Source organism: Symphalangus syndactylus, chromosome 1, assembly GCF_028878055.3.
Source record: "Symphalangus syndactylus isolate Jambi chromosome 1, NHGRI_mSymSyn1-v2.1_pri, whole genome shotgun sequence".
NCBI lineage: Eukaryota > Metazoa > Chordata > Mammalia > Primates > Hylobatidae > Symphalangus > Symphalangus syndactylus.
In genome coordinates this window covers 65,233,752-65,261,376 of record NC_072423.2, presented here as the reverse complement: position 1 = coordinate 65,261,376, position 27,625 = coordinate 65,233,752, and the positions used below count along the sequence as shown (strand labels likewise).

At 40.5% G+C, this 27,625-nt stretch overlaps 1 protein-coding gene across 11 annotated transcripts in view; it reads right to left on the bottom strand.

The window, feature by feature from the left end:
* ESCO1 (establishment of sister chromatid cohesion N-acetyltransferase 1) overlaps positions 1–22,683 on the bottom strand; it is a 69,500-nt gene extending 46,817 nt beyond the window's left edge. For 9 of the 11 annotated variants that reach the window (XR_010121210.1, XR_010121211.1, XR_010121214.1 and 6 more), the window contains exons 1-5: positions 20,231–22,348; positions 14,893–15,007; positions 13,049–13,109; positions 11,121–11,235; positions 7,780–7,911 (exon numbers count right to left, since the gene is read on the bottom strand). Coding sequence is in view for 5 of the 11 variants with exons in the window: in XM_055236588.2 (XP_055092563.1) it covers positions 7,780–7,911; positions 11,121–11,235; positions 13,049–13,109; positions 14,893–15,007; positions 20,231–21,760 (1,953 nt within the window). In the remaining 6 variants the exon portion in view is untranslated. Of the gene's footprint in view, positions 1–7,779; positions 7,912–11,120; positions 11,236–13,048; positions 13,110–14,892; positions 15,008–20,230; positions 22,349–22,589 lie in introns of those variants that run through there. The other 2 variants (XM_055236579.2, XM_055236607.2) reach the window with 2 other exon arrangements.
* Between the last annotated feature and the right edge of the window lie 4,942 nt (positions 22,684–27,625).

The window sequence follows — 27,625 nt, the reverse complement described above, 5'->3', positions numbered from 1 at the left end:
CAAGGCAGGTGGATCACTTGCATCCAGGAGTTCAAAATAAGCTAAGATGACACAGCGAGACTCCATTTCTATTTTTATTTAAAAAAAAAAAACAAAAAACCTTTTTTTGAAAAAGATACTGTTAAGAGAATGAGAAGACAAGCTACAGGCTGGAAGAAAATACTTACAAAAGAAATATCTGATTTAAAAAACTGTTACCTGGCTGGGCACGGTGGCTCATGCCTGTAATCCCAGCACTTTGGAAGGCTGAGGCAGGCAGATCACCTGAGGTCGGGAGTTCAAGACCAGCCTGACCAACATGGAGAAACCCTGTCTCTACTAAAAATACAAAATTAACTGGGCATGGTGGCGCATGCCGGCAATCTCAGCTACTCAGGAGGTTGAGGCAGGAGAATCGCTTGAACCCGAGAGGTGGAGGTTGCAGTGAGCCGAGATTGCGCCACTGCACTCCAGCCTGGGCAACAAGAAGGAAACACTGTCAAAAAAAAAAAAAAAAAAGAAAAAAAAAAAAACCCACAAACACACAAAAAAACTGTTACCCAAAATATACAAAGAACTCTTAAAACTCAGTAAGAAAACAGCCTGATTAAAAAATTAAAATTAAAATAAATAAAATAAAAAATGGGCAAAGGACCTCACCTAAGAAGATATACAAATGGAAAATAAACACATGAAAAGATATTCTATACCATGTATTAATAGGGAAATGCAAATTAAAACAGTAACATACCACTACAAGCCTATTAGAAAGGCCAAAATCCAAAACACTGATAACACCAAATGCTGGTGAGGATATGAAGCAAGGCAAACTCTCATTAATTACTGATAGAAATGCAAAAGAATACAGCAACTTTAGGCCGGGCGCGGTGGCTCACGCTTGTAATCCCAGCACTTTGGGAGGCCGAGGGGGGCGGATCACGAGGTCAGGAGATCGAGACCACGGTGAAACCCCGTCTCTACTAAAAACACAAAAAATTAGCCGGGCATGGTGGCGGGCGCCTATAGTCCCAGCTACTCGGAGAGGCTGAGGCAGGAGAATGGCGTGAACCTGGGAGGTGGAGCTTGCAGTGAGCCGAGACTGCGCCACTACACTCCAGCCTGGGCGACAGAGCAAGACTCCGTCTCAAAAAAAAAAAAAAAAATACAGCAACTTTGGAAGAGAGTCTGGCAGTTTCTTACAAAACTAAACACACTCTTACCATATGATCTAGCAATCAAGCGTCTTGGTATTTACCAAAAAGAGCTGAAAACATATCCTCACAAAAACCTATACACAGCAGCTTTACTCATAATTGCCAAACTTTGAAGCAACCAAGATATCCTGCAGTAGATGAATGGATAAACTGTGATATATCCAGACAATGGAATATCACAATGGAATATCACACAGAGCTAAAAAGAAACGGGCTTTCAAAGCCATAAAAAGGCATGGGAGCCCAGCTCAGTGGCTCATGCCTATAATACCAACACTTTGGGAGCCCCAGGTGGGTGGATCACTTGAGGTCAGGAGTCCAAGACCAGCCTGGCCAACATGGTGAAACTCCATCTCTACTAAAAAATTAAAAATAAAAAATCAGGCAAGGCGTGGTGGCTCACACCTGGAATCTCAGCACTTTGGGAGACTGAAGGGGCAGATCATTTGAGGTCAGAAGTTCGAAACTAGTCTGGCCAACACAGTGAAACCCCGTTTCTACTAAAAATACAAAACTTAGCCAGGAGTGGTGGTGCACAACTGCAGTCACAGCTACTTAGGAGGCTGGGCAGAGAATCGCTTGAACCCGAGAGGCGGAGGTTGCAGTGAGCAGAGATCACACCACTGCACTCCAGCCTGGGGGACACAGTGAGACTCCATCTCAAAAAATAAATAAAATAAAATAAAAAATAAAAAAATTAGCCGGGTGTGGTGACGCAAGCCTGTAGCCCGAGCTACTCGGGAGGTTGAGGCAGGAGAATTGCTTGAACCTGGGAAATGGAGGTTGCAGTGAGCAGAGATCACGCCACTGCACTCCAGCCTGTGTGACAGAGCAAGACTTCATCTCAAACTAACTAACTAAATAAAGACATGGGAGATGTTTAAGTGTATATTACTAAGTGAAAAAAGCCCATCAGAAAAGGTTACATACTATATTATTCCAACTCTGACATTCTAGAAAAGGTAAAACTATGGAGACATTAAAAAGACCAGTGGTTGGCAGGGGTTAAGATAGGAAGAAGGGATAAATAAGCAAAGCAGAATTTTTAGCACAGTGCAACCATTCTGTATGATACCATAATGGCGAATACATATCATTATATACATTCCTCAAAACCCACAGAATATACGAGAAAATCCTAATATGAAACATGGATTCTGGGAAATAATGATGTGTCAGTGTAGGTTCACCAATTATAACAAATGTACCACTATGATAAGGGATGTTCACAGTGAGGGAGGCTATGGACGTGTGGAATTAAGGAGTATATGGGAACTCTCTGTACTACCTGCTCAATTTTGTTGTGGATCCAAAACAGGTCTAGGTCAGGCGTGTTGTCTTATACCCATAATCTCAGCACCCTGGGCAACAAAACAAAACCCCATCTCTACAAAAAACTTAAAAATTAGCCAGGTGTGGTGGCATTCGCCTGTAGTGTCAGCTGCTCAGGATGGTGAAGCAGGAAGACAGCTTGAGCGCAGGAGGTTGAGACTGCAGTAAGCCATGATTGTGCCACTGCACTACACCCTAGGTGACAGAGCAAGACACTGTCCCAAAAGGAAAAAGAAAAACTAGCCAGGCCTGGTGGCCTGTGCTTATAGTCCTAGCTACGCAGGAGGCTGAGAAAGATTGAGCCCAGGAGTTTGAGGTTACAATGAGCTATGATCGCGCCACTGCATTCCAGCCTGGGCAACACAGCAAAACCCCATCTCAAAAGATAAAACAGGCTGGGTGCAGTGGCTCACACCTATAATCCCAGCACTTTGGGAACTCAAGGTAGGCAGGTAGCTTGAGCTCAGAGTTCGAGACCAGTCTGGGCAACATGGTGAAACTCTGTCTCTACAAAAAATACAAAAATTAGCCAGGCATGGTGGCACACAACTGCAGTGCCAGATACTCAGGAGGCTGAAGTGGGAAGATTGCTGGAGCCCAGGAGTTTGAGGCTGCAGTGAGCTATAATTGTACCACTGCACTCTGGCCTGAACAACACAGTAAGATCCTGACTCAAAATAAAAATAAAATTTAAAAATCAGAAAAAAAATCTCTAATCCTGCTCTACTACTATTCACTTCTCTTTTCTCTAATGCCCAGTTTCCTCTTTTCCTAATAATCTTGAAAAGGAATAAAGAAAAAGTATACAGAATTAAATTATATGCACTCAAATTTCACATAAAAAAATAAAGATTAAGCAAGAGTTACTGGATCATGGTTTCCCTAAATCAAAAATTTAATCACATGTAACTTCTTTCCTCAACCTTCTGTAGCAGCGCTATCCAAGAGAACATTCTGTGTGATGATGCAAACATTCTATATACCATCTAACACAGTAGCATCTAGCAATGTGTGGCTTTTAAGCACTGGATAGTATGACTGAAGAACAGCATTTTTCATTTCATGTAGCCTAGTGGCTACTTCACATGATAGCATAGCTCTGTAGCCAATCAGAGATCTGTCAATTCTTTCTTTTTTTTTTTTTCCCCTTGAGATGGAGTCTCACTCTGTTGCCCAGGCTGCAGTAGAGTGGCACGATCTCGGCTCACTGCAACCTCCGCCTCCCTGGCTCAATCAATTCTCCTGCCTCAGCCTCCTGAGTAGCTGGGATTACAGGCATGCGCCACCTCACACAACTAATTTTTGTATTTTTACTAGTGATGGGGTTTCACCATGTTGGTCAGGTTAGTCTTGATCTCCTGATCTCAAGTGATCCACCCCCTCGGCATCCCAAAGTGCTGGGATTACAGGCATGAGCCACCGTGCCCGCTATTGTCGACTCTTTCTTCAAAGTTTCTCATCAATGTTCTTTCTTATTTCTACCAATGTCATAGTAATTCAGCACTATACACGCCTAATATGTACACTACTCTCTATATATGCCATTGAAATATTCTCTCCCTACACTTCATCAAAATATTGTTTTAATGTTATTTAAATTTTTATCATTCAAAATGTTCGAGATTCTTCAAAACTTAAAAGAACAGAAAGAATAAAGTCCATATAGCTTTCAAAATCAAAGTATCACAATTTGACTTGATTGTATTTCTCGTCTCATTATCCACAAAAATCCTGATTCAGTAAAAAAGATCTACTCATTATTCCTTACAAAAATGTTAAGCTTTCTCTTTAGTTGTACTGTTACCAATCATAGATGACTATCTATGTTCATTTTAAAAATCAAATCTTAACTCTTTCCTGTCTATGAAAACAAACCATTCTGACCACTTCTAAGTTGCAAAGCTAATGTATGATTTTTTTTAATATTTAATATTGATTTATTGCTTTAATGGTTACTTAGATCTTTTATTAACTTTTCATTTCTTTCATACTTTGTTCCTAAACTTGAAGGAAAGGGCATAGCCCCGAGAGTAGTGCTCTCCACACAGCATTCACTCAGATGTGAATTAATTCAAAGGAGTTAAGAAGGATAATACAGGAAAAAAGGATTGAGTTTTTCTCAGCCAAGAACTCATACACTGTTCTTTGGCATTACTAAAAGCTCAAAATATAGCTGAGTTCCTGATAGGTTCCTGATAGGTTTCTGGCAGTTTCCTGGCCTTGCAATGTGGCTCAGTACACCAGGTGAGAGAACTCGTGCTTTCTCTTCACATCTTTAAGGAACAGTACCTTAGTTCTGGAAGGAAACTGAAGTAGTTTCCTAGGTCTAAACCAGAGTCCAGGCTCCACCTGAAAGCATTAAGAGGTTTCTTCCTAAATAGTTTTTTGGCTTTTTTGTTTTTTTGGGGTTTTGTTTTGTTTTTTTTGAAACAGGGTCCTGCTCTGTCGCGCAGACAGTGATGCAGTCTTGGCTCACCTTAACCTCCTGGGCTCAAGCCAACCTCCCGAGCTCAAGCAATCCTCCCGCCTCAGCCCCACCGAAAAACTGGGACTACAGGCGCATGCCACCACACCCAGCTAACTTTTTTTGTACAGATGGGGTTCCACACGTTGCCTCGGCTACTTCCTAGTTTCTAATAAGTCAAATAAAATTCATTTCCCCAAATGGTGTCAGCTAAGCAGATGGGGTAAAAGGAAAGAATACAGTAAGAAAAAATTATCTACCTTTTAGTTTAACCTTTCGAAAATACGATTTTTAGCCATTTCCAATTGTTATCAGATTATTAATCTGCCTGGAAAAACCTTTTACCCAAAGAAAAAAAGGTATTTATCTTATTTTCTACAGAATGTTTGATTAAAATTTTGGCCAAGCATAGTAGTTCACGCCTGTAATCCCACCATTTTGGGAGGCCAAGGTGGGTGGATCACCTGAGGTCAGGAGTTCAAGACCAGCCTGACCAATACAGTGAAACCCCATCTCTACTAAAAATACAAAAATTAGCTGGGAATGGTGGCATGCACCTGTAGTCCCAGCTACTTGAGAGGCTGACAGGAGAACTGTTTGAACCCAGGAGGTGGAGGAGGCAGTGAGCCAAGATTGCACCACTGCACTCCAGCCTGGGTGACAGAGCAAGACTCTGTCTCAAAAAAAAAAAAAAAATTTTGTTTTAAGTAAAACTAGTTGTTTCTAATTTATTCTATTTTTAGTCTTAAGTAGAACAAAACTTTATTTCCAGTTCCTGATATTGTCCATTTAACATGAATTAACACCAGAGTACCAAATGACTTCTTCTATATACTTCTCACCAACAGACAAACCTAACAGATAAAATTGGCATTAAATATATTTTGTCAAGCATTTGTGAGTACTTAATGTCTATGAAAGGCATAAAATGAAAAGCCCAATAAATGTTTTAAAGTCATAACCCAAAATCTAGAACTGTGATCACAGCAGAACAGCTTCAAGATAGGTACATTTTCTTCTTCTCTCCTAGAATACCACAGTGTTTTGGAAGTCTCTTCCTTAGACTCTATGTATACCTACGTTTGAAAACAGCAAAAGATAAGAATATCGACCTTGATAACAGCAAAGAATGGCCAACTGCTAAACTCAATTCCTTCTCTTGAGCTTATTTCAAAAATGAAAAAAATAACCCATGGCTCTGTCCCATCAAGGGGGGGTTGGAGGAGGGGTCCGGCTGGGGCAGGAAATAATCTTCCCTAGGTTGCTACATTGCTTTGCAGCTTTGCAAGAGAGCCAGAATGCGTTTGGAAGATGATGACTTCACCTTGTTCCATAAATCAACTTCCCTTGGTATCTTGGAAGAGTAGAGCAGATATTTCCTGATTGATTTATTTACTCTTCCTCTCAGAAATTAAGAGTTTTCCTTAAGGTGAAGAATTAAGACTTTGAAATCAAATGTTTTTATAATTTTAGGAAACTAAATGATCACCAGAATTGAATAATGTACATTGAGTAGAATTTACTTGAACTAACTTCCTCTACGAGGTTTGTATATAAAATATACTGAATTATTTTTGTCCTAGAAGTATTCTATAATTTAGCTACCTGATAGAACTATTTTTCTTTTCACAATGCAAGGATATTAACATAGTCAAAATGAAAAAGTACAAATTTCAAATGATAAAACAATATCTAGCTATAGATATTCTATGTCCACGCACCTTATATTTGGTGAAGTGGTAGGAGGGAGTGTGTGGGAAAGTCAGATGAAGTAAGAAATATAAAGGATGACCACAGGTAGAGAACCAAAAAAGTAAAAACTCACCCTATCCTGGGTAGAAGTAGCTGGATGAATGAAACAATGAATACAAACCCTTCAACCAAAGGTAAGTATTAATACAAGCATATGAATTTAACGGAGGCCAATAAAGACCTTTAAATAATCCAGTATCTGGTACCTATATAAAGATTTATATGAAATGAATTGGTGATCTCAGTTCAGATATCCTGGAGGTCTTATTAATGTGAGTGTACAGTACTGAAGGTAACATGTATACAATAAAAAGAGATTCCATTTCAGATATGGGTAAACAGCAATTTAATTAAATTACTATTTTCACAAGATATCTGAAATGGTTAAAAATTGCTAAAAAAATTTTGCTATTTCCACAAATATTAAATACCCATTATGCCTAAAATGCACTTACATTAAAAAATATATTTTGTAATAAAACAGATTTACTCTGTGGGAAATTTTTTTTTTTTTTTAAGTATACTACAAATTCTGAGGTCTTAATTTTCTAGAATTTTTCTTTTTTAATCTTATAAAGAAAAACTCTCATGATAACAAAGAGAAGGTAAAGGAAATCTCCAAACAACCTACTTGGTATAATACCTATCACGATCAATCTCCAAAATAAAACTGTGCCAAGAAATGTAAATATTAAATAGGTTTATCAACAGTAAATAATTATTGAAATCAAAGGAAATTTTTTTTAAAAAACATACAAGTTAAATAGCATTACTTCTGACAAGTACAATCACTACTTTAGAAAAGTAAAATTTAAATTCAAAACCCCACAACATAAACCAGTCAGAATAAATTAGCTGGTTTTTATGTTTGGCTTTGTTTTTAAAAAGCCAGTATACATACTACATGTGCTTTGTACATATTATTATCTCTTAAAAACATAAATTCTTCAGTGATTTAAATTTGGCAACTCATCTCATTAAGAGACCGACCTAATTATCTGATTTTTTTGCATTTTAGAATTCACAAATTCCACTTACCACATATTTAACAGCACTTATAAACTGGTTGTGGAAAAGGAGATGCTGTGTTTCATCTTCTGGATTTGAAGCTGTATACAGCATTCCACAAACATTACAAGAAACTGCTCCAAATCTTTTTTGTCCTGCATCCTATTTACAAAAAACACACAAAAGTTTTTTTCCTTCCAAAAGAATTATTCCAGAATATTAGCCTCTAAGGCTATAGTGTGAGCATAAAGAATTGTTTAATCTACAATGAATAACATTCAATGTTAATTACTAAAAATAACATGTTAATCTTTGAAATCTGCATGTAATTTTACTAAGAAATGTTTCCATTTTAGTAACCTGATCCACAGCATATAACAATTTTTTAAAAACTGACAAATAGCTTTAACACTACAAACTTAGTCCTAAAGCCCCAAATAGGAAATACTCTATGAATGAGAACTAATATATATTTCGTATTTGCAGTAATTATACTACTAACGTGTAGAAGAAAAAGTTTTTTTGATACAGGGTCTCACGGTCTCACTGTGTCACCCAGGCTGGGACTACAGGGATGTGCCACCATGTCTGGCTAATTTTTGTTTTTGTTTTGAGACAAGGTCCCGCTCTGTCACCCAGGCTGGAGTGCAGTGGCACGATCTTGGCTACTGCAACCTCTGCCCCCGAGGTTCAAGCGATTCTCCTGCCTCAGCCTCCCAAGTAGCTGGGATTACAAGAGTGTGCCACTGCACCAGACTAATTCTTTGTATTTTTAGTAAAGATGGGGTTTCACCATGTTGACCAGGTTGGTCTTGAACTCCTGACCTCAGGTGATCCACCTGCCTTGGCCTCTCAAAGTGCTAGGATTACAGGCATGAGCCACCACGCCTCGCCACCTGGCTGATTTTTATATCTTTTGTAGAGAGAGAATTTTACCATGTTGCCCAGGCTGGTCTAGAACTGAGCTCAAGCGATCCTCCTGCCTTGGCCTCCCAAAGTGCTAGGATTACAGGTGTGAGCCACTGCGCCCAGCTAGACTCTTTTTTATTTTTATTTTTAATTTGAGGTAGAGTCTTGCTCTGTCACCGAGGATGGAATGCAGTGGCGCCACCTTGGCTCACTGCAACCTCCCACTCCTGGGTTCAAGCGATTCTCCTGCCTCAGCCTCCTGAGTAGACGGGATTACAGGCACCCACCATCATGCCCAGCTAATTTTTGTATCTTTTAATAGAGACTAGGTTTTGCCATGTTGGCCAGGCTGGTCTCAAACTCCTGACATCAAGTGATCCACCTGCCTCAGCCTCCCAAAGTGCTAGGATTACAGGCATGAGCCACCGCACCCGACCACTCCATTTTTTAATGTCTTAAAAGTCTGGGGGGCCACCTGAGGTGGCTCACGCCTGTAATCCCAGCACTCCGGATCACAAGGTCAGGAGTTCAACACCAGCCTGGCCAACATGGTGAAACCCCGTCTCTACTAAAAATACAACAAATAGCCAGGCACGGTGGTGCGCACCTGTAAACCCAGCTACTAGGGAGGCTGAGGCAGGAGAATCACTTGAAACTGGGAAGCAGAGGTTGCAGTGAGCCAAGATTGTGCCACTGCACTCCAGCCTGGGTGACTCCGTCTCACAAAAAAAAAAAAGAGAAAAAAATTAACAATTAGCTGTGTGTGGTGACGCATGTCTGTTAGTCCCAGCTATTCAGCAGGCTGAGGTGAGAGGATCACTTGAGGCTGGGAGGTTGAGGCTGCAAGTGAGCTGTGATCACGCCATTGCACTCTAGCCTGGGTGACAGCGTGAGACCCTATCTTAAAAAAAAAAAAAAAAAAACCTACTGATTATGTTGACTGTAACTACATAAATGTTCTAGTACTTTGGGTGCCTTAATTTTTTTATATTCACTCATTCAAGTTAGATTTTTAATCAAAATATCTCCTCTTTTCCAATTTATCTTCCTGTAATTTAAAATGTAATTTTAAAATAATAATGTATTCTGCAATATAGATATTTAAAATCATTTTATACATTAAGTTCCATGTTAATTTTTTTTTTTTTTGAGATGGAGTATCGCTCTTGTTGCCCAAGCTGGAGTGCAATGATGCGATCTCAGCTCACCGAAACCTCCACCTTCTGAGTTCAAGGGATTCTCCTGTTTCAGCCTCCCGAGTAGCTGAGATTATAGGAACGCATCACCACGCCCAGCTTATTTTGTATTTTTAGTAGAGATGGGCTTTCTCCATGTTGGTCAGGCTGGGCTTGAACTCCCGCCCTCAGGTGATCCACCCATTTCGGCCTCCCAAAGTGCTGGGATTACAGGCATGAGCCACTGCACCTGGACAAGTTCCATGTTATTTTAACATTTAAATCAACTACTGAAAGGAGGTAGTGATCAAATGACAAATCTAACAAAGTAACAGATGTGAAATAAAGTATCATAATTTTTTCTAAAACTAGAAGTATGAAAACAATTACTGTTACAAGACAAAGTCACTATTTAAGAAGGGGGTTGTAATAATACCAGGAATATTTTTCTGAGACAGACTCTCGCTCTGTTACCCAGGCTGGAGTGCAATGGCGCGATCTCAGCTCACTGCAACCTCCGCCTGCCAGGTTCATGCGACTCTCCTGCCTCAGATTCCTAAGTAGCTGGGATTACATGCATCTGCCACCACGCCTGGCTAATTTTTGTATTTTTAGTAGAGACGGGATTTCACCATGCTGGCCAGGCTGGTCTCAAACTCCAGACCTCAGGTGATCCACCCGCCTCAGCCTCCCAAAGTGCTGGGATTATAGGCATGAGCCACTGCACCTGGCCTGGGACCATTTTTCATAATAAAATTTATTATGACAAAAAGGCTCTTTGGCAAAAGTGAATGAATTTATTCTTTAAAACCTTGCATAAATACAATGCTGCTATGATTTTGATATGATTTGATTTGTCTCCACCAAAATTTATGGGGAAATTTGATCTCCAATGTGACAGTGTTTGGAGGTGGGGCTTAGTGAGATGTGTTTGAGTCATGGAGGTGAATCCCGCACAAATAGGTTAATGCCCTCGAATGCCCTCCTGCTGGGGTGAGCAGGCTTGAAAAAAAAAAAAAGAGTCTGGCTTCCTTGGTTTCTCTCTCTTGCTTCCTCCCTTACCACGTGGTCTCTCTGCACATGAGCTCACTCCCTTTCTGCTTTCATCCATAAGTTGAAGCAATCTGCGACCCTCACCAGAAGAAGATGCCAGGCCATAGAACCATAAGCCAAATAAACCTCTTTTCTATAAAAATTACCAACCTCAGATATCATATTACAGCAACACAAAATATACTAAGATGGTTCTAACAACAATTCACCAAAATGATCAAGTTGTATACTTACTATAATCAACTGTTTTTCATCAGTTTTCTCTGCTTCTTTTAGTTTCAAGTCCTTTGGAATTGTTATCTCCAAATGGGAATTACACTTGGGCAAAGAATGATTTCGTGGTGTCTCCCTTTAAAAAAAAGAATAAAACTACTAAATGTTACAGATCCAAGTCATTTCAAATCATTGGAGAGGAAAAAATAACTTTTCTTTTTTTTTTTTTTGAGACGAAGTCTTACTCTATCACCCAGGCTGGAGTGCAGTGGCGTGATCTTGGCTCACTGCAAACTCTGCCTCCTGGGTTCATGCCATTCTCCTGCCTCAGCCTCCCGAGGAGCTGGGACTACAGGTGACCGCCACCACGCCTGGCTAACTTTTTTTTGTATTTTTAATAGAGACGCGGTTTCACCGTGTTAGCCAGGATGGTCTCGATCTCCTGACCTTGTGATCCACCTGCCTCGGCCTCCCAAAGTGCTGAGATTACAGGCGTGAGCCACCGCACCCGGCAAAAATAACTTATTTTCTACACAATGCTGATAAATTTCAGCTTCAACAGAGGGAGAAAAACCTTTTAAAAATCAAGGGGCAGGCCTGGCGTGGTGGCTCATGCCTATAATCCCAGCACTTTGAGTGGCCAAGGCAGGCAGATTGCCTGAGCTCAGGAGTTCGCGACCAGCCTGGGCAACACGGTGAAACCCCGTCTCTACTAAAATTAAAAAATATAAAAAATTAAAAAATTAGCCGGGCGTGGCAGTGTACTCCTGTAGTCCTAGCTACTCAGGAGGCTGAGGCAGGAGAATTGCTTGAACCCGGGAGGCGGAGATTGCAGTGAGCTGAGATTGCACCACTGCACACCAGCCTGGTGACAGAGCAAGACTCCGTCTCAAAAAATAATAATAATAATAAAGGGGGAAAGAAAATTACTAATTTTCAGTAAAAAAACAGAAACTAATTTTCAGTAAAAAAACAAAAACTAATTTTCAGTAAAAAAGAAGGCAACACTTAGCATAGTTTGAATATGCTTTTAAGTTTTATAGTTTTAGCTATCTAAGTCATTCCAATTTGCACTAAATACTGTTTTTGTTAATCCAAAAGGCAAAATAAGTCAGATCTATTTAATTCTGACATTAAAAAGAAAACAAAAAGCTCTTATTCTTACTTAAAACACTCTTACATGTTGCTAATACCCAGTATTTCTAGAAGTCTAGGGAAAAGGGCATTCTCAAACACTATTAAGACAGGCCCAACCACTTTGGAGGAAAGTCTGGCAATGCAGGATAAGTTCTATAGCTACGAGATACAGATACACAAGTAAGCAAAGATATATGTGTTTTACATAGGATTTGTCTTTTCTGGATAGAAACAAACCAGAAATATCCAAAATGTTCATAAAGTATAGAACTGTTAAACCACGGTAAAGTCGCACAATGAAATTCAATGCAGAATTTAGAAGAATAAGGTAGCTGACAGATACTGTGGCTCACACCTATAATCCCAGAGATTTGAGAGGCTGGGGTGCGAGATTCATTTGAGGCCAGGAGTTTGAGACCAGCCTGAGCAGCATAGCAAGACTTTGTCTCTAAAAAAAGAATTTTTTTAAATTATCCAGGTATGGTACCACACTATAGTCCTTAGCTACATGGGAGGCTGAGGCAGAAGGATCACTTGAGCCCAGGAGTTCAAGGCTGCAGTGATTGTGCCACTGCACTCCAGCCTGGGTAACTGAGCAAGACCTCAACTCTAAAAAAAAAAAAAAAGAATGAGGTAGTAGGGTAGAAAAAATGTCCATAGCAAACAGTATGTATAGGCATAGAAAGAGCTGTAATGAAAAGAGAATCTGTAGGTAAACTGAGGGTTACTAGCATAACTTTTTAGGGAAGAACCCTAAACTCAAAACTGGTAAGTTAAAATCCTTAAGCCCTATAATTTAATTAATAGCTTACCTGTTATCACTGCTTTTAGATGTCTGGTTATTGAAAATACTGTGCTGTTGGGGAGCTGAACCTGTAATTTAATCAAGAAGGTGGGTTATATATTGAGTTTTATACTAGTTTTCCATCTAATGGATAAAATCATTATACATAAAGAAAAAAAAGCCTTCAATGCATTAAATGACTTATTTTTAATAAAGACCATCTGATAAAATTATAACCTCCTTCCTAGATACCATTCTTCAGATAAAAGGCAGAAAGGCTGTCTCATACTCAGACTACAAAGCTGCAAAGAGATGTAATGGTAGATTAGCTTACCTCTAATTTAATCAACAATTATTAGGACTGAACAATAAGGAAATTGTTTCAATGCCTGCATGATTATATAATCTCTAAGTAGAAATAAATGAAAAAATTTTCTTGTTTAAAAAAATAAAAAATAAAAAAGACCCCGGGCACAGTGGCCTCACATCTGTAATCCTAGCACTTTGGGAGGGCAAGGCAGGTGGATCACTTGAGGTCAGGAGTTCGAGACCAGCCTGGCCAACATAGGGAAACCCTGTCTCTACTAAAAATACAAAATAAGCCGGGTGTGGTGATGTGTGCCTGTAATCCCAGCTGCCCAGGAGGCTGAGGCAGGAGAACTGCTCGAACCTGGGAGGCAGAGGTGGCAGTGAGCCGAGATCGTGCCACTGCACCCCAGCCTGGGGGACAGAGCGAGGCTCCGCCTCAAAAAAAAAAAAAAAAAAAAGACGGTCTCTGGAATTTTAGTCAGAATAATAAATAAAGGCAATAAGCAATCCATTTTATTTCCTAATGAATAAATGCATTTCTCTTATTTATATTACATTCTCTCTTCCCCAATTCAGAGAAAAAATTAAATCATGTCAATAATTATCCAAACTCAACATTTTGCTCCATGTATATCTTTCCTTTAGCAGAGAAACAACAGGAATTAAGAGATTTCTTTTCTATACCCTCTGCTGTCTCATCCAATATAAGTGAGCAAATCCTCATCCAACAGTTCAAATAATTTTTTTTCTTTTGGTTTTTGAGACATGAGACAGACTCTCACTCTGTCACCCAGGGTGGAATGCAGTGGTGCAATCTTGGCTCACCTCTGCCTCCCAGGTTCAAGCAATTCTCCTGACTCTGCCTCTCTAGTAGCTGAGATTACAGGCATGCACCACCACGCCTGGTTAATTTTTTTTGTATTTTTAGTAAATAGAAACGGAGGTCTCACCACATTGGCCAGGCTGGTCTCCAACTCCAGGCCTTAAGTGATCTGCCTGCCTAGGCCTCCCAAAGTGCTGCGATTACAGGCGTGAGCCACCACACCCGGCCCAAATAATGTGTTATAAAAAAAAAGTTCACAAGGTTCCAAAACTAAAGCTTTTGGACAACCTGCAAAGTGGACAATTTGCAGCATTTATTAAATCCTTAATTTAGAGATAGGATCATTCAGATGGAAAACTGAGTAAAATAAGGGTTAAAGATAAGAACCTGAAATGGTAAAGCACAAATAATAAAGTACTTAAGAAATAAGCTGCTACCACTATTTTATGCAATTCATTAAGAACACTTCTCAAGAAAGTAAGTCACAAATAAAAGTTGTTTAAAAAACAAAAGAACTTTTGGTAGGGAGTCAAAGGGTAGTACTTAGGTACTTTAAACAAACCAATCAACAGAAGTAATTCTGAAAGAATGGGTGATAGTCATGATAATCACATATTTGAAAAATATAGCAATGGTTAAAAAGAATTTAACAACTCTATTTGATATATAACATTTTCTGTAATACTGACAAAAATGTCACTGAAGACTATGAAATCCAAATGATATTTCCAAAGTATTACCTGGAAATTTATTCTCTCCTGTATCAATTTTTGCTTGACCGAGCAGAGTCGAAACAGCAGTAACATTTTCCACTGGACTGTTTTCTAGCTTGGATTCCAAACATTGGCTGAAATTCTGAACACATATAATTCAAAATTTTTACATCAACTTTGGGTTTTATCTAAATACACTTTCAGTAAATTTTAGCATACTAAAAAAATTTAAGATACTTTTTATTTGGAATAATTAATACAGACATGAAGTCTCCCCATGATCTTGCTACAAGCTACCCTCTCAGCATCAGGGCCCATTATTACCCTTCATGCTAAATTTAAAAACAAGCAGGGTACAGCAGTGCATGCCTGTTGTCCCAGCTACTCAGAAGGCTCACTAAAAGGGGAGGATCTCCTAAGCCCAGGAGTTTGAAGCCAGCCTGGACAACATAGTGAGACCCTATCTCAAAAAAAGGAAGTATCTCTCCCACAGATATATTCAATAGTTTCCTGGCTCTATACCCTTTTTCCAAGTTTCGTCTGTCTAGACTATAATGTCCAATATGGTCATCACTCCCACATCTAACTAGTGAGCGCACTTAAAATGTGGTATCACTTGAAATGTGTTGAAAGCATAAATCACACCAGATTTTGAAAACTTAAGCACCCAGCCGGGCACAGTGGCTAATGCCTGTAATCCCAGCACATTGGGAGGCCGAGACGGGCAGATCACTTGATGTCAGGAGTTCAAGACCAGCCTGACCAACACAGTGAAACCTCGTCTCTACTAAAAATACAAAAATTAGCTGGGCATGATGGCAGGCACCTGTAATCCCAGCTACTCGGGAGGCTGAGGCAGGAGAATTGCTTGAACCTGGGAGGCGGAGGTTGCAGTGAGCTAGGATAGTGCCACTGCACTCTAGCCTGGGTGACAAAGTTAAACTCCATCTCAAAGAAAAAAAAAAAGACAGGTTAAATAAAAGATATTAAAATTAACTTTATCTATTTTTCTTTACTCCATTAATGTGGCTACCAGATAATTTTAAATCATGTATGTGGCTCACTTATATTCCTACCGGATAGTGCTGATCCAGAATACCTTTCCCCCTATATAAATTCAACTCATTGCTCCTCTTCCATAAAGCCTTTCCCAATCTTCTCTAGCTGTTCTTCATCTACTTTGTCTAAATCTCTTCCATGTGCTTATCACTTGTTATTTTCAATCAGTTATTTGTGTCTGACTTACCTATAAAGCTTAAAAGCAATAACCACATTATATTTACCTTTTTATTCCCAATAGCCTCTAATTCAGAATCTTGCCAAAGCAGATACTCAATTAGTAAATAACAAAAGAAAATACTTCAGGCCGGGCGTGGTGGCTCATGCCTGTAATCCCAGCACTTTTGGGAGACTAAGGCGGGTGGATCATGAGGTCAAGGGATCGAGACCATCCTGGCCAACATGGTGAAACCCTGTCTCTACCAAAAATACAAAAAAATTAGCTGGGCCTGGGGCCGGGCATGGTGACTCACGCTTGTAATCCCAGCACTTTGGAGGCCCAGGCAGGTGGATCACCTGAGGTCAGGAGTTTGAGGCCAGCCTGGCCAAGATGGTGAAACCCCGTCTCTACTAAAATACAAAAATTAGTCAGGTGTGGTGGCAGGCACCTGTAATCCCAGCTACTCGGGAGGCTGAGGCAAGAGAATCACTTCGACCCAAGAGGCAGAGGTTGCAGTGAGCCAAGATCAAGATCATGCCATTGCACTTAACTGGGTGTGGTGGCGGTCCCCGTTACTCACGAGGCTAAGGCAGGAGAATCACTTGAAACAGGAGGCGGAGGTTGCAGTGAGCCAAGATCACACCACTGCACTCCAGCCTGGCAACAGAGCAAGACTCCGTCTCAAAAAAGAAAAAAATACTCCAAACTCCATCAACAGTGGCTATCTCAGGGAAATGGAAATGGAAACTCCTTAAGGGCAGGAAACCTACCCATGTTCTATAGCCCTAGCATAGCACAGCACCTTGAACATAGCAGGCACTCAAATATGTCCTGAAGCAATATGGTCACCACCACATTTCCTGATCACTCGGTGACAGTGGTCAAAATGTTGAGATTAGTGAAAAATAATTGGAAACAATCTGAAAGGTGAAAGTCTTCTTTTTCTTTTGAGATAAGAGTCTCACTCTGTCACCCAGGCTGGAATGCAGTGAAATGATCACAGCTCACTGCAGCCTCAATCTCCTGGGCTCAAGAGGTCCTCCCGCCTCAGCCTCCCAAGTAGCTGGGACCGCAGGCACACATTACCACTCCTAGCTAATTTTTAAATTATTTTGTAGAGAGGGAGTCTCACTATGTTGCTCAAACTTGTCTAAAACTCCTGGGCTCAAGAGATCCTCCCACCTCAACCCCACAAAATGCTGGGATTACAGGCATGAGCCACCATGCCTGGCCCAAGGTGAAAGTCTTTTCATAGAGGAAAAGATAAACTTGTGGTATATTCCTATAGTTTTAAAAATACCCAGGTATCAATAAGTATCAAATATAACGTTGATTACACAAAGCCAAGTCACAAAAATATATGTTAGTATTTTTGTAAAACACTGAAACACAAACAAAGCTAAGTATTCTTTATGAATTTATATACACATAAAATCACAGAAATAAAAACTGAAAAGATCCACATCCACTTTAGGAGCACATTTAACTATGGGGAGACAGGTAAAGGGAATAAAGAGTTGCGGTCTTCGGCCAGGCGTGGTGGCTCACACCTGTAATCCCAGCACTTTGGGAGGCCGAGTTGGGAGGTTCAGGAGGTCAGGAGATCAAGACCACCCTGGCTAACGGGTGAAACCCCGTCTCTACTAAAAATACAAAAAATTAGACGGGCGTGGTGGCGGGCGCCTGTAGTCTCAGCTACTCAGGAAGCTGAGGCAGAAGAATGGCGTGAACCCAAGAGGCGGAGCTTGCAGTGAGCCGAGATGCACCACTGCACTCCAGCCTGGGCGACAGAGTGAGAATCAATCTCAAAAAAAAAAGTTGCAGTCTTCATCTACACCTATAATGTACCTTTTGTAACTTTAAAGGATTTTCAGTAATTTTTTTTAAATGTTAACTTTTTTCAAATCTGGGTGGTAGACATATGAGAGTAATGTTAATCTCTGCTATATTCTAAATGTTTGCAATATTCCAGAATTTCAAACCATAAGACTTTTAACATAGCAACAAGTTTCTTAGGATTTTTTTTTTGAAGACAGACTTTCACTCTGTCACCCAGGCTGGAGTACAGTGGCGTGATCTCGGCTCACTGCAGCCTCCGCCTCCCAGGTTCAAATGATTCTTCCGCCTCAGCCTCCTGAGTAGCTGGGATTACAGGTGTGCACCATCACACCCAGCTAATTTTTTGTATTTTCAGAAGAGATGGGGTTTCACCATGCTGTCCAAGCTGGTCTCGAACTCCTGACCTCAGGTGATCCAACTGCCTCAGCCTCCCAAAAGTGCTGGGATTAAAGGCATGAGCCACCACGCCCGGCAGGATGGCTTCTTATAATGTTCCTCCAAACAGAGGGGCTGCATAAATTCAAAGTATCTTTCAGTAAAAGCAATGTTATCAAAGGTCAAAATAATGTGGTCTACATAAACATCTTCATTCTAGTACAGTTTAGTACAAAGGAATGAATTAGATTTCATATCCATCAATATACTCTCCATAAACTGTCTGCCTTCTGAGTTTTGACAGGCATTTATGCAGCAAGGAGTTAGAAGACACATTCTCCAACTGTATCTGGAGACACAATCCTGAATAAAAAGCCACTACATCTCTGCAAGAAGCCATAACTTCTTATTCACACTACAACTCACTACTTATTTCTAATTACTATCACTGACTGGTAAAATCTCTCTGAACAATCATCTTTTAATTGATGCTTGCATTCCTATCTATATAGAAAATGAAATCTGAGAGTACAATTTGGTGTCTTCTCCCTTTAAGAAAAATAATAGACACTGATCTATTTTAATGGCTTCTGGAATAAAGCCCAGACTCCTAACTCACTCACATTTGCTCCTAGACAAAATGTCTCAAAAGAGAACTTTAAATCACTTGTAAAACTTTGAAATGATTTGACTTTTTTCTCTATTCATGATGACTTTTTTTGCCCAAATGATTTCTAATGTTCAGAGTATGTTGTTTTACAAAGAATGCTGGGCTAAGAATTAGAACACCTCGATTCTAATTCTATTTGTGCCACCAAACATGTTGCCTAAATCACATTCCACTCTCAAGTTTTCTTATTATAAAATTAAACAGTACAAATAAATGAGTTTGATCTATGTTAGAGTTCCAGGGTTCTATTCATACAAAATTTCTGCTTATTGGTTTTATATATTAGTAGTCTACATATAATTTACTTTAGAAAGAAAAGGGCTCAGCTGCTTTCATAAAGTTTAAAACTACTTTCTTAGATAATCAAAATTTATTCCAGATACAAGATTCTGGTTTTCAATTTACTTTTCCATTTCAGAGTCTTGGCCACTACAATTTTATTCTTAGGCTGAAGACTGAATTATTTATACCTCTCAGACATTCTACTTGCCAACTATTCAAAATGGCCACAAAGGTCATCTCCTTAAAGATGTTTAACTTTTAAATTATATCCAGTAGGAAAAAAGGCTGATTAGTCCTAGTTGAGATTAATTTTAATATTTAGGTCAAAAGTAGTCCCTAAAGGCCAGGTGAAGTGGCTCACGCCTGTAATCCCAGCACTTTGGGAGGCCAAGGCAGATGGATCACCTGAGGTCGGGAGTTCGAGACCAGCCTGATCAACATGGAGAAACCCCGTCTCTACTAAAAATACAAAATCAGCCAGGCATGGTGATGCATGCCTGTAACCCCAGCTACTCGGGAGGCTGAGGCTAGAGAATCGCTTGAACCCGGGAGGCGGAGGATGTGGTGAGCCAAGATTGTGCCATTGCACGCCAGCTTGGGGAACAAGGGCGAAACTCCATCTCAAAAAAAAAAAAAAAAGTAGTCCCTAAGAAACATACTTTCTACGGTAATAATTAATAGGAAAATCAGTGTGTTAAATTTAAAAGGAAAGCTGGAATTCAACTGGCTTATGCTTACATAAAATAAAAATGAAGAGTAAAAAATGAGGAAACAATGAGAAGCACCCCAAGTAAATGTGAGACATCTAAAGTCCTATCACAACAAGACTGGGTTAATAAAACTCTCACTAACAACTTAACAGGAGAACTTAAACAACTCTTCAATCTTTTATGACTTGATTCTTATGCTAAAATGTTATAAAGACATTTCTTACAGAAAATATTTAGGCACCTCTATTGTGCATAATAAAAACAGATTACCTTATTTGATGCTGAATCAAAAGAATGTTTCATCTGATTATCCAATAGTGGGTCAGAAGGTTTTACCTCATTAGCCAAATGACAATTTTCAGGAGCCCTTTCTGTGGTTTTATTAATTTCTACTGTAATATCATTAATTTTCACTTCTTCAGAATTAATTTCTTTCATTTTTTCCTGCTGGCAAGTTATATTTCTATCATGTGGCTTTGTCCCTAAAAATGTACTTTGAGTCACTGGATGATGCATCTCTAAAGCTGGTGGTGAAAAACTGGTTCGTAATAAGCCTAATTTAGGGGAAACTTGAGAGTCCAACTTATTGTGCTGCACAGAGTTAAACTTTGAGAGTTTAATTTTAGTCCAGTTGGAGTTCTTCTTGGCTGAGCTGTTCATTCCATTTAGTATACATCTCACAGGCTTTGTTTTTCTACTTGGGAAAAAACGATTACACTGCACATCCTGATTTGTTTCCTTCTGATGAAGTATTTGTCTTTCAACATTGGTCTCTTCCAATTTTATTTCTGTAGGCTTTTCTTCCTTTACACTTTCCATTTGTGAAGATTCCTTTTTTACCTCTACATTATCTGACTCAATTTCACCAGCAATTTCTTCACAGAGCTGGAGAATACTACCTCGTTTGCTCTTTCCTGCTTGCTCGAGCTCATTATCACTTTGTTCAGGCACTGATGGCTGTGGACTTTTTGGGAGTGTTGTGTTAGTATTCACTTGTGTATGAACCGACTTCTTCATCTCATTCTTTTTCGAGACCACTTTAGTAGCCATTTTTGATCTTTTCACCTCAGAAGTTACAGGCACAGGTTTCGTTTCGTCTCTTCTAGTAGTCTTCTGAGGACACTTTTCAGATCCTTGTATGCACTGAGAACTACAAGCACAAGCTGTCCGATGTTCTACTTTGCGTTTTTTCCCTTTGGGAGAATTTATTACTTCATTAATTACTAGATTTTCATCTTCTTTAGAGTCAGACTTTACTTCCAGTACTTTTCTCTTCACATGTTTTTGACTTGTTTTATTAGATTTACTCTGAGTACTGCTACACTGCTCTTTTTTAGTTGATGGCAAACTCTGTTTAACTGCTTGAACTTGACCCTGAATTTCTCTACTGCGTAAAGACCTTCTTGAAACCTCTGTTAATTGTTGTAGTCTTTGTGATCTCCGGTTAAGCTGTTCATTTGCTTTGGGGTTTTCATGTACTAATTTTTTCTGAGATAATTTCTTTTTTGTAGATTCTTGTGAATGTCCCCTCACAGTCACCGTATTTTTATTAATGGATTTAGTAGCTTTATCATTAGATGCTGCCTTTGATGACCTTGTACTCATGCGTGTTTCCAATTCTGGCTGATTTATTTTACTTTCACTGGAAGATTTCGCCTGTGATTTTATAGTCTCCTTTGGACCTGATTTTTTTGCTAGATTCTTTTGAGAATCCTGAATTTCTGTTTCTGAATTCTTATCTTCACTTTTTTTAGTAACTTTGGAGGAATTCTCTTTTGATTTCTCCTGAATGGACATCATTCCTGAGTAATGACTTTCTTTTCTGAGTAGTTTTGAAGAGGATTTTTGTGTCCTGGTAGGCGTGAATGCTGATTAGCTAGTATTATTACTGAGGAGCAGGTCTGAACAATCAACTTTAACTGATGCTGATATACATTTTCAACAAAAATACTAGTTTGCTTCAAGTAAGGTTTCTGTCATTCCTAGAACATGAGAAAAGCTGGCATGAATGCTAAAAGATACTTGCTTTACTTTGGACAAGGTAATAAAAATTTGAGGAAAATTTTGATTATTTTTAACAAGTTTTTTTAATCAAAAGAAATTTAATTCAGGTTCAATCTGTTTTGTTAATTTTTTAATTAATTTTGGTTTCAGGCCTAGCCCTATTACTGGAGGAGTTATTTATCAGTGACCTGTTTTGATAAAATTTTTGAAAACTTTTTTCTTCTGAAGTCTACAGTTATTGGACTTCGATTCACTTGAAACATGTCTTATGGCTAACACGTTTCTTTCCTTGTTTGCTGAGTCTGTTGGTTTGCAGTTCTTATCTAACCTCCTTTGTTCAACAAAATATTCTATTAATATAGATTTCCTTTTGTGCTGCCATTTCTGAAAAATTAAAAAACAAAAATAAAGTTTTGTACAATCCATGAAATACGGCAATGCTAATACTACACAGAAATAACCTTGATTTAAGTAAAATCTAACTCCTCCTTTTGAAATATCTAGTCAGCACACTTAAGGCTAACAGAACGAAGTATCCCAAGTATATTCCTATGAATAATCAATAACTTGTCTTATATAAGCATAGAATAGTTGAAAATTAGTGTATTCCTTGAGGTTTACTTACAGTTTTTGCCCCAAAATATAGATTCGATGTCTCAGCCACCATAACTCATGAAAATTAGACAAAACCATTCCTTATAATACGTTCTTAACACATTACACAGCACCTGAAAGAAAAAGGGTTTTTTTTAAATGTTTAAAAGGACAAAGGAAAGATGTAATCATCCATTCAGCTCTCATCAAATACAACGCTCCAAAATTTCATCCTGTCCTACCATTAGTCATTATTTCCTCAAAGCTCATATTACATGTACAGTATTTAATTTTAGTATTTCTAATTTGCAGTCAACTATATGCAGCCATTGGACTAGTAAGGCATTCATTCATGTTGTGAAAAAAAGTTTTAAAATACGAAAAACAATTCATAATATAAGCATAAAACAGGTTAAACCAATAAAGTAAAGTCCCATTTTGGGGAAAAAACAAAGCACATAGATAACTATATACATAGAAAAAGACTGAAATACAGTTAAAGAAGGAAGATTTAAGCACACACATTTACCTCTATTCCGAATCAAACCCTACTGGAAAAAAAAATGCAATAGAGGGACTAAAACAAAACAAGACCCAGTTGTGGTAGCTCATACCTGTAATCCTAGCAACTCCAGAGGCTGAGGCAGAAGGTTAAAGCCAAGAGTTTGTGACCAGCCTGGAGAACATAGCAAGATTCTGTCTCTACAAAAATTAAAAATTAGCCAGGCATTGTGGCATACACCCACAGTCCAGGTTACTTGGGAGACTGAGACAGGAGGATTGTTTGAGCCTAGGAGTTGAAGGTTGCAGTAAGCTATAATCATGCCAGTGCACTCCAACCTGGACAAAAGAGTGAGACCCATCTCTAACGTAAGTAAATAAAAAACCAAGACAAAGCCATAAACCCAAAGGATAAAGAACAAGACAGCAGATGATAAAAATTTAGAAGTACAGATGCTACAGAGAAGGACAAATAATTGACTTAGTAGGCTCAAGAAAATCTGAATCTTCAGGCAGAAATGTGGAAAGCTGAGAAGATCTTTTTTTTTTTTTAATTTTTTTTAATTAATTTTTTTTTGCACACAAAACAATAAACATTTTCTAAAAATACATACCAAAAAAAGATGCATATCAAACATATTAGGAAGGTTGCACATGGGAAGACAGGGAATACAAAGGGGAGTGGGAATTAAAATAAATGAGAGAGGGACTTTGTATGGATCAATGATAATAACTCAATCCTCTATTTGACAAAGAAGGAGAAGGAAGAGGAAGAAAAAGAAAGTGGGATAAAGGATCAGAAAGGGAGGAAAATAGATAAAATTAGAGTATGACTCCAGGGTAGACCTGTTTTGTTGTCGCTGGGTTGGTTGGTTGGTTTGTCTGTTGTATTTTTCATATGTTTCGCCATGTTGGCCAGGCTGGTCTCGAACTCCTAGCCTCAAGTGATCAACCCGCCTCGGCCTCCCAGAGTGCTGGGACTACAGGCGTGAGCCACCACGTCCAGCCCCCACATTGATTCTGGCCTCCGTGGTAGACCTCCCAGACGGGGCGGCCGGGCAGAGGCGCTCCCCACATCCCAGACGGGGCGGCCGGGCAGAGGCACTCCTCACTTCCCAGACGGGACGGCCGGGCAGAGGCGATCCTCACTTCCTAGACGGGGTGGCAGCCAGGCAGAGGCACTCCTCACCTCTCAGACGACGGACAGCCGGGCAGAGGCGCTCCTCACATCCCAGACGATGGGCGGCCAGGCAGAGATGCTCCCCACCTCCCAGACGGGGTGGCGGCCGGGCAGAGGCTGCAATCCCAGCACCCTGAGAGGCCAAGGCAGGCGGCTGGGAGGCGGAAGCTGCAGCGAGCCAAGACCACGCCACCGCACTCCAGCCCGGGCAACACCGAGCACCGAGTGAGCGAGACTCCGTCTGCAGTCCCAGCACCTCGGGAGGCCAAGGTGGGCAGATCACTCGAGGTCAGGAGCTGGAGACTAGCGTGTCCAGCATGGCGAAACCGCAACTCCAGCCAAAGGAGAAAAACCAGGCCGGGTATGGTGGCTCACACCTGTAATCCCAGCACTTTGGAAGGCCAAAGCAGGTGGATCAAGAGGTCAGGAGTTCAAGACCAGCCTGGCCAAGATGGTGAAACCCTGTCTCTATTAAAAATACAAAAATTAGCTGGGCATGGTGGCAGGCACCTGTAGTCCCAGCTACTTGGGAGGCTGAAGCAGGAGAATCACTTGAACTTGGGAGGTGGAGGTTGCAGTGAGTTGAGATTGTGCCACTGCACTCCAGCCTAGGCAACAGAGCGAGACTCTTGTCTCAAAAAAAAAAAGAAAATGGGACTCAAAAAAGCAGATAGGGCCGGGCACAATAGTTCACGCCTGTAATCCCAACACTTTGGGAGGTCGAGGCAGGCGAATCACTTGCGGCCAGGAGCTCAAGACTAGCCTGGCCAACATGGTGAAACCCTATCTCTACTAAAAATACAAAAAAATTAGCTGGGCATGGTGGTGCATGCCTGTAATCCCAGCTGCTCAGGAGGCTGAGGCAGGAGAATCACTTGAACCTGGGAGGCGGAGGTTGCAGTGAACTGAGATCATGCCATTGCACTCCACCCTGGGCAACAAGAGTGAGACTCCACCTTTTAAAAAAAAAAAAAAAAAAAGGCTGGCTCACACCTGTAATCCCAGCACTTTGGGAGGCCGAGGCAGGCAGATTCACGAGGTCAGGAGGTCGAGACCATCCTGGCTAACATGGTGAAACCCTGTCTCTACTAAAAATACAAAAAATTAGCTGGGTGTGGTGGCAGGTGCCTGTAGTACCAGCTGCTGGGGAGGCTGAGGCAGGAGAATTGCTTGAATCCGGGAGGCAGAGCATGCAGTAAGCCAAGATCGCACCACTGCACTCTAGCCTGGGCGACACAGCGAGACTCCGTCTCAAAAAAAAAAAGCAGGCCGGGCGCGGTGGCTCACGCTTGTAATCTCAGCACTTTGGGAGGCCGAGGCGGGTGGATCACGAGGTCAGGAGATCGAGACCATGGTGAAACCCCGTCTCTACTAAAAATACAAAAAAATTAGCCGGGCATGGTGGCGGGCACCTGTAGTCCCAGCTACTCTGAGAGGCTGAGGCAGGAGAATGGCGTGAACCCGGGAGGCGGAGCTTGCAGTGAGCCAAGATTGCGCCACTGCACTCCAGCCTGGGCGACAGAGCGAGACTCCGTCTCAAAAAAAAAAAAAAAAAAAGCAGATAGACTCCCAGATTGCCATTCCCATTACTAGCACTCAGAGGACTAGAGGTATAAATCTCTAGAAGGAGTGAAACAGAAGGTCTACAGGCTTAACAGGCACAGTTGAGGATGGAAGTATCATACTGACAACAGAAGGAATAAATAGGAATATACACACTGATTGCTGAAACCCACTCTATTCATTCAAAACCTTCTTTGCCTACGCAAAGGCTCCTAGAGGATAGCAGCCAAGCCTATACCTTCTATTAAGGAAGTGGAAAGATTGTGTTCTACTGATCATTCTGAAGATGAGTACTACTGAATTTGGCAAGCCCTAGAGAAAATACCTAAAAATACTGATAAGGTCTACCTATAATCACTAAGACACACACACAAACACACACTCTATAATCAGGAGTCTACCAGCCACTCCACCATCCAAATACGCACAATTTCCAATCACTTTTAACCATGAGCAGTTAAACAAGAATCACCACAAATACAAGAAAAACCTTAACATGAAGAAAAAACATGAAAAAAGTAGCTTTGAAGACAAAATTAGAGACAAAAACTAAAAATAAGCTAATTTGTCATGAAACAGATATACAAGAACAGCATACAAAAAAGAACTCTTGAAAATTAAAAACACTATAGAAAAAAGTGAAAAAGTCAACAGATGCATCAGAAGGTAAAGACAAGGAGCTCTCCTATAAAGTAGATCAAAATGACTAAGATGGTACACAGGAGAAAAAAAAATAAGAAAATCAGAGGACAAGCCATGAGGTCCAATCGGCCATTAACTGGACCTTTCAGAGAATAGAAGAAAAGCACTGGGGGAAAAAAAAAATCAAGAATTCAAGAAATTTTCCTAGACCTGAATGACATGAGTTTCCAGATTAAAAGGGCCAAGATTGCCAGGTGCAGTGGCATGTCTATAATCCCAGCTACTCTGGGAAGCTGAGGCAGGAGGATCACTTGAGGCCAAGAGTTCCAGACCAGTATGAGTAACAGAGCAAGATCTACCACGAAAAAAAAGAAAAAAAAAATATTTTTTGAGACAGAGTCTTGCTTTGTTGTCCAGGCTAGAATGCAGTGGCACAATTTCAGCTCACTGCAACCTCCACCTCCCAAGTTCAAGCAATTCTCGTGCCTTAGCCTCCCAAGTAGCTGGAACTACAGGCATGCACCACCACACCTGGCTATTTTTTTTTTTCCCCAAAATGGAGTCTCACTCTGTTGCCCAGGCTGGAGTGCAGTGGCACCATCTCGGCTCACTGCAACCTCCACCTCCTGGATTCAAGTGATTCTCCTGCCTCAGCCTCCTGAGTAGCTGGGATTACAGGCACGCGCCACCACGCCGGCTAATTTTTTTTGTATTTTTAGTAGAGATCAGGTTTCACCATGTTGGCCAGGCTGGTCCCGAACTCCTGACCTCATGAACTGCCTGCCTCAGCCTCCCAAAGTGCGGCAATTATAGGCATGAGCCACTGCGCCTGGCCATTTTTGTATTTTTAGTAGAGACAGAGTTTCACCATGTTGGCCAACCTGGTCCCAAACTCCTGGCCTCAAGTGATCCACCCACTTTGGCCTCCCAAAGTGCCAGGATTATAGGCATGAGCCACTGCACCTGGCCAAAAAAATTTTCTAATAAGCTGAGCATGATGGCACACGCCTGTAGACAGGCCCAGCTACTCAGGAGGCTGAGGCAAGAGGATGACATGAGCTCAGGAGTCTGAGGCTGCAGTGAACTATGATCATGCCACTGCACTCCAGACTGAGTGACAAAGCAAGACCCCATCTCTTTAAAAAAACAAAAAAACAGGGCCAGGCACAGTGGCTCACGCC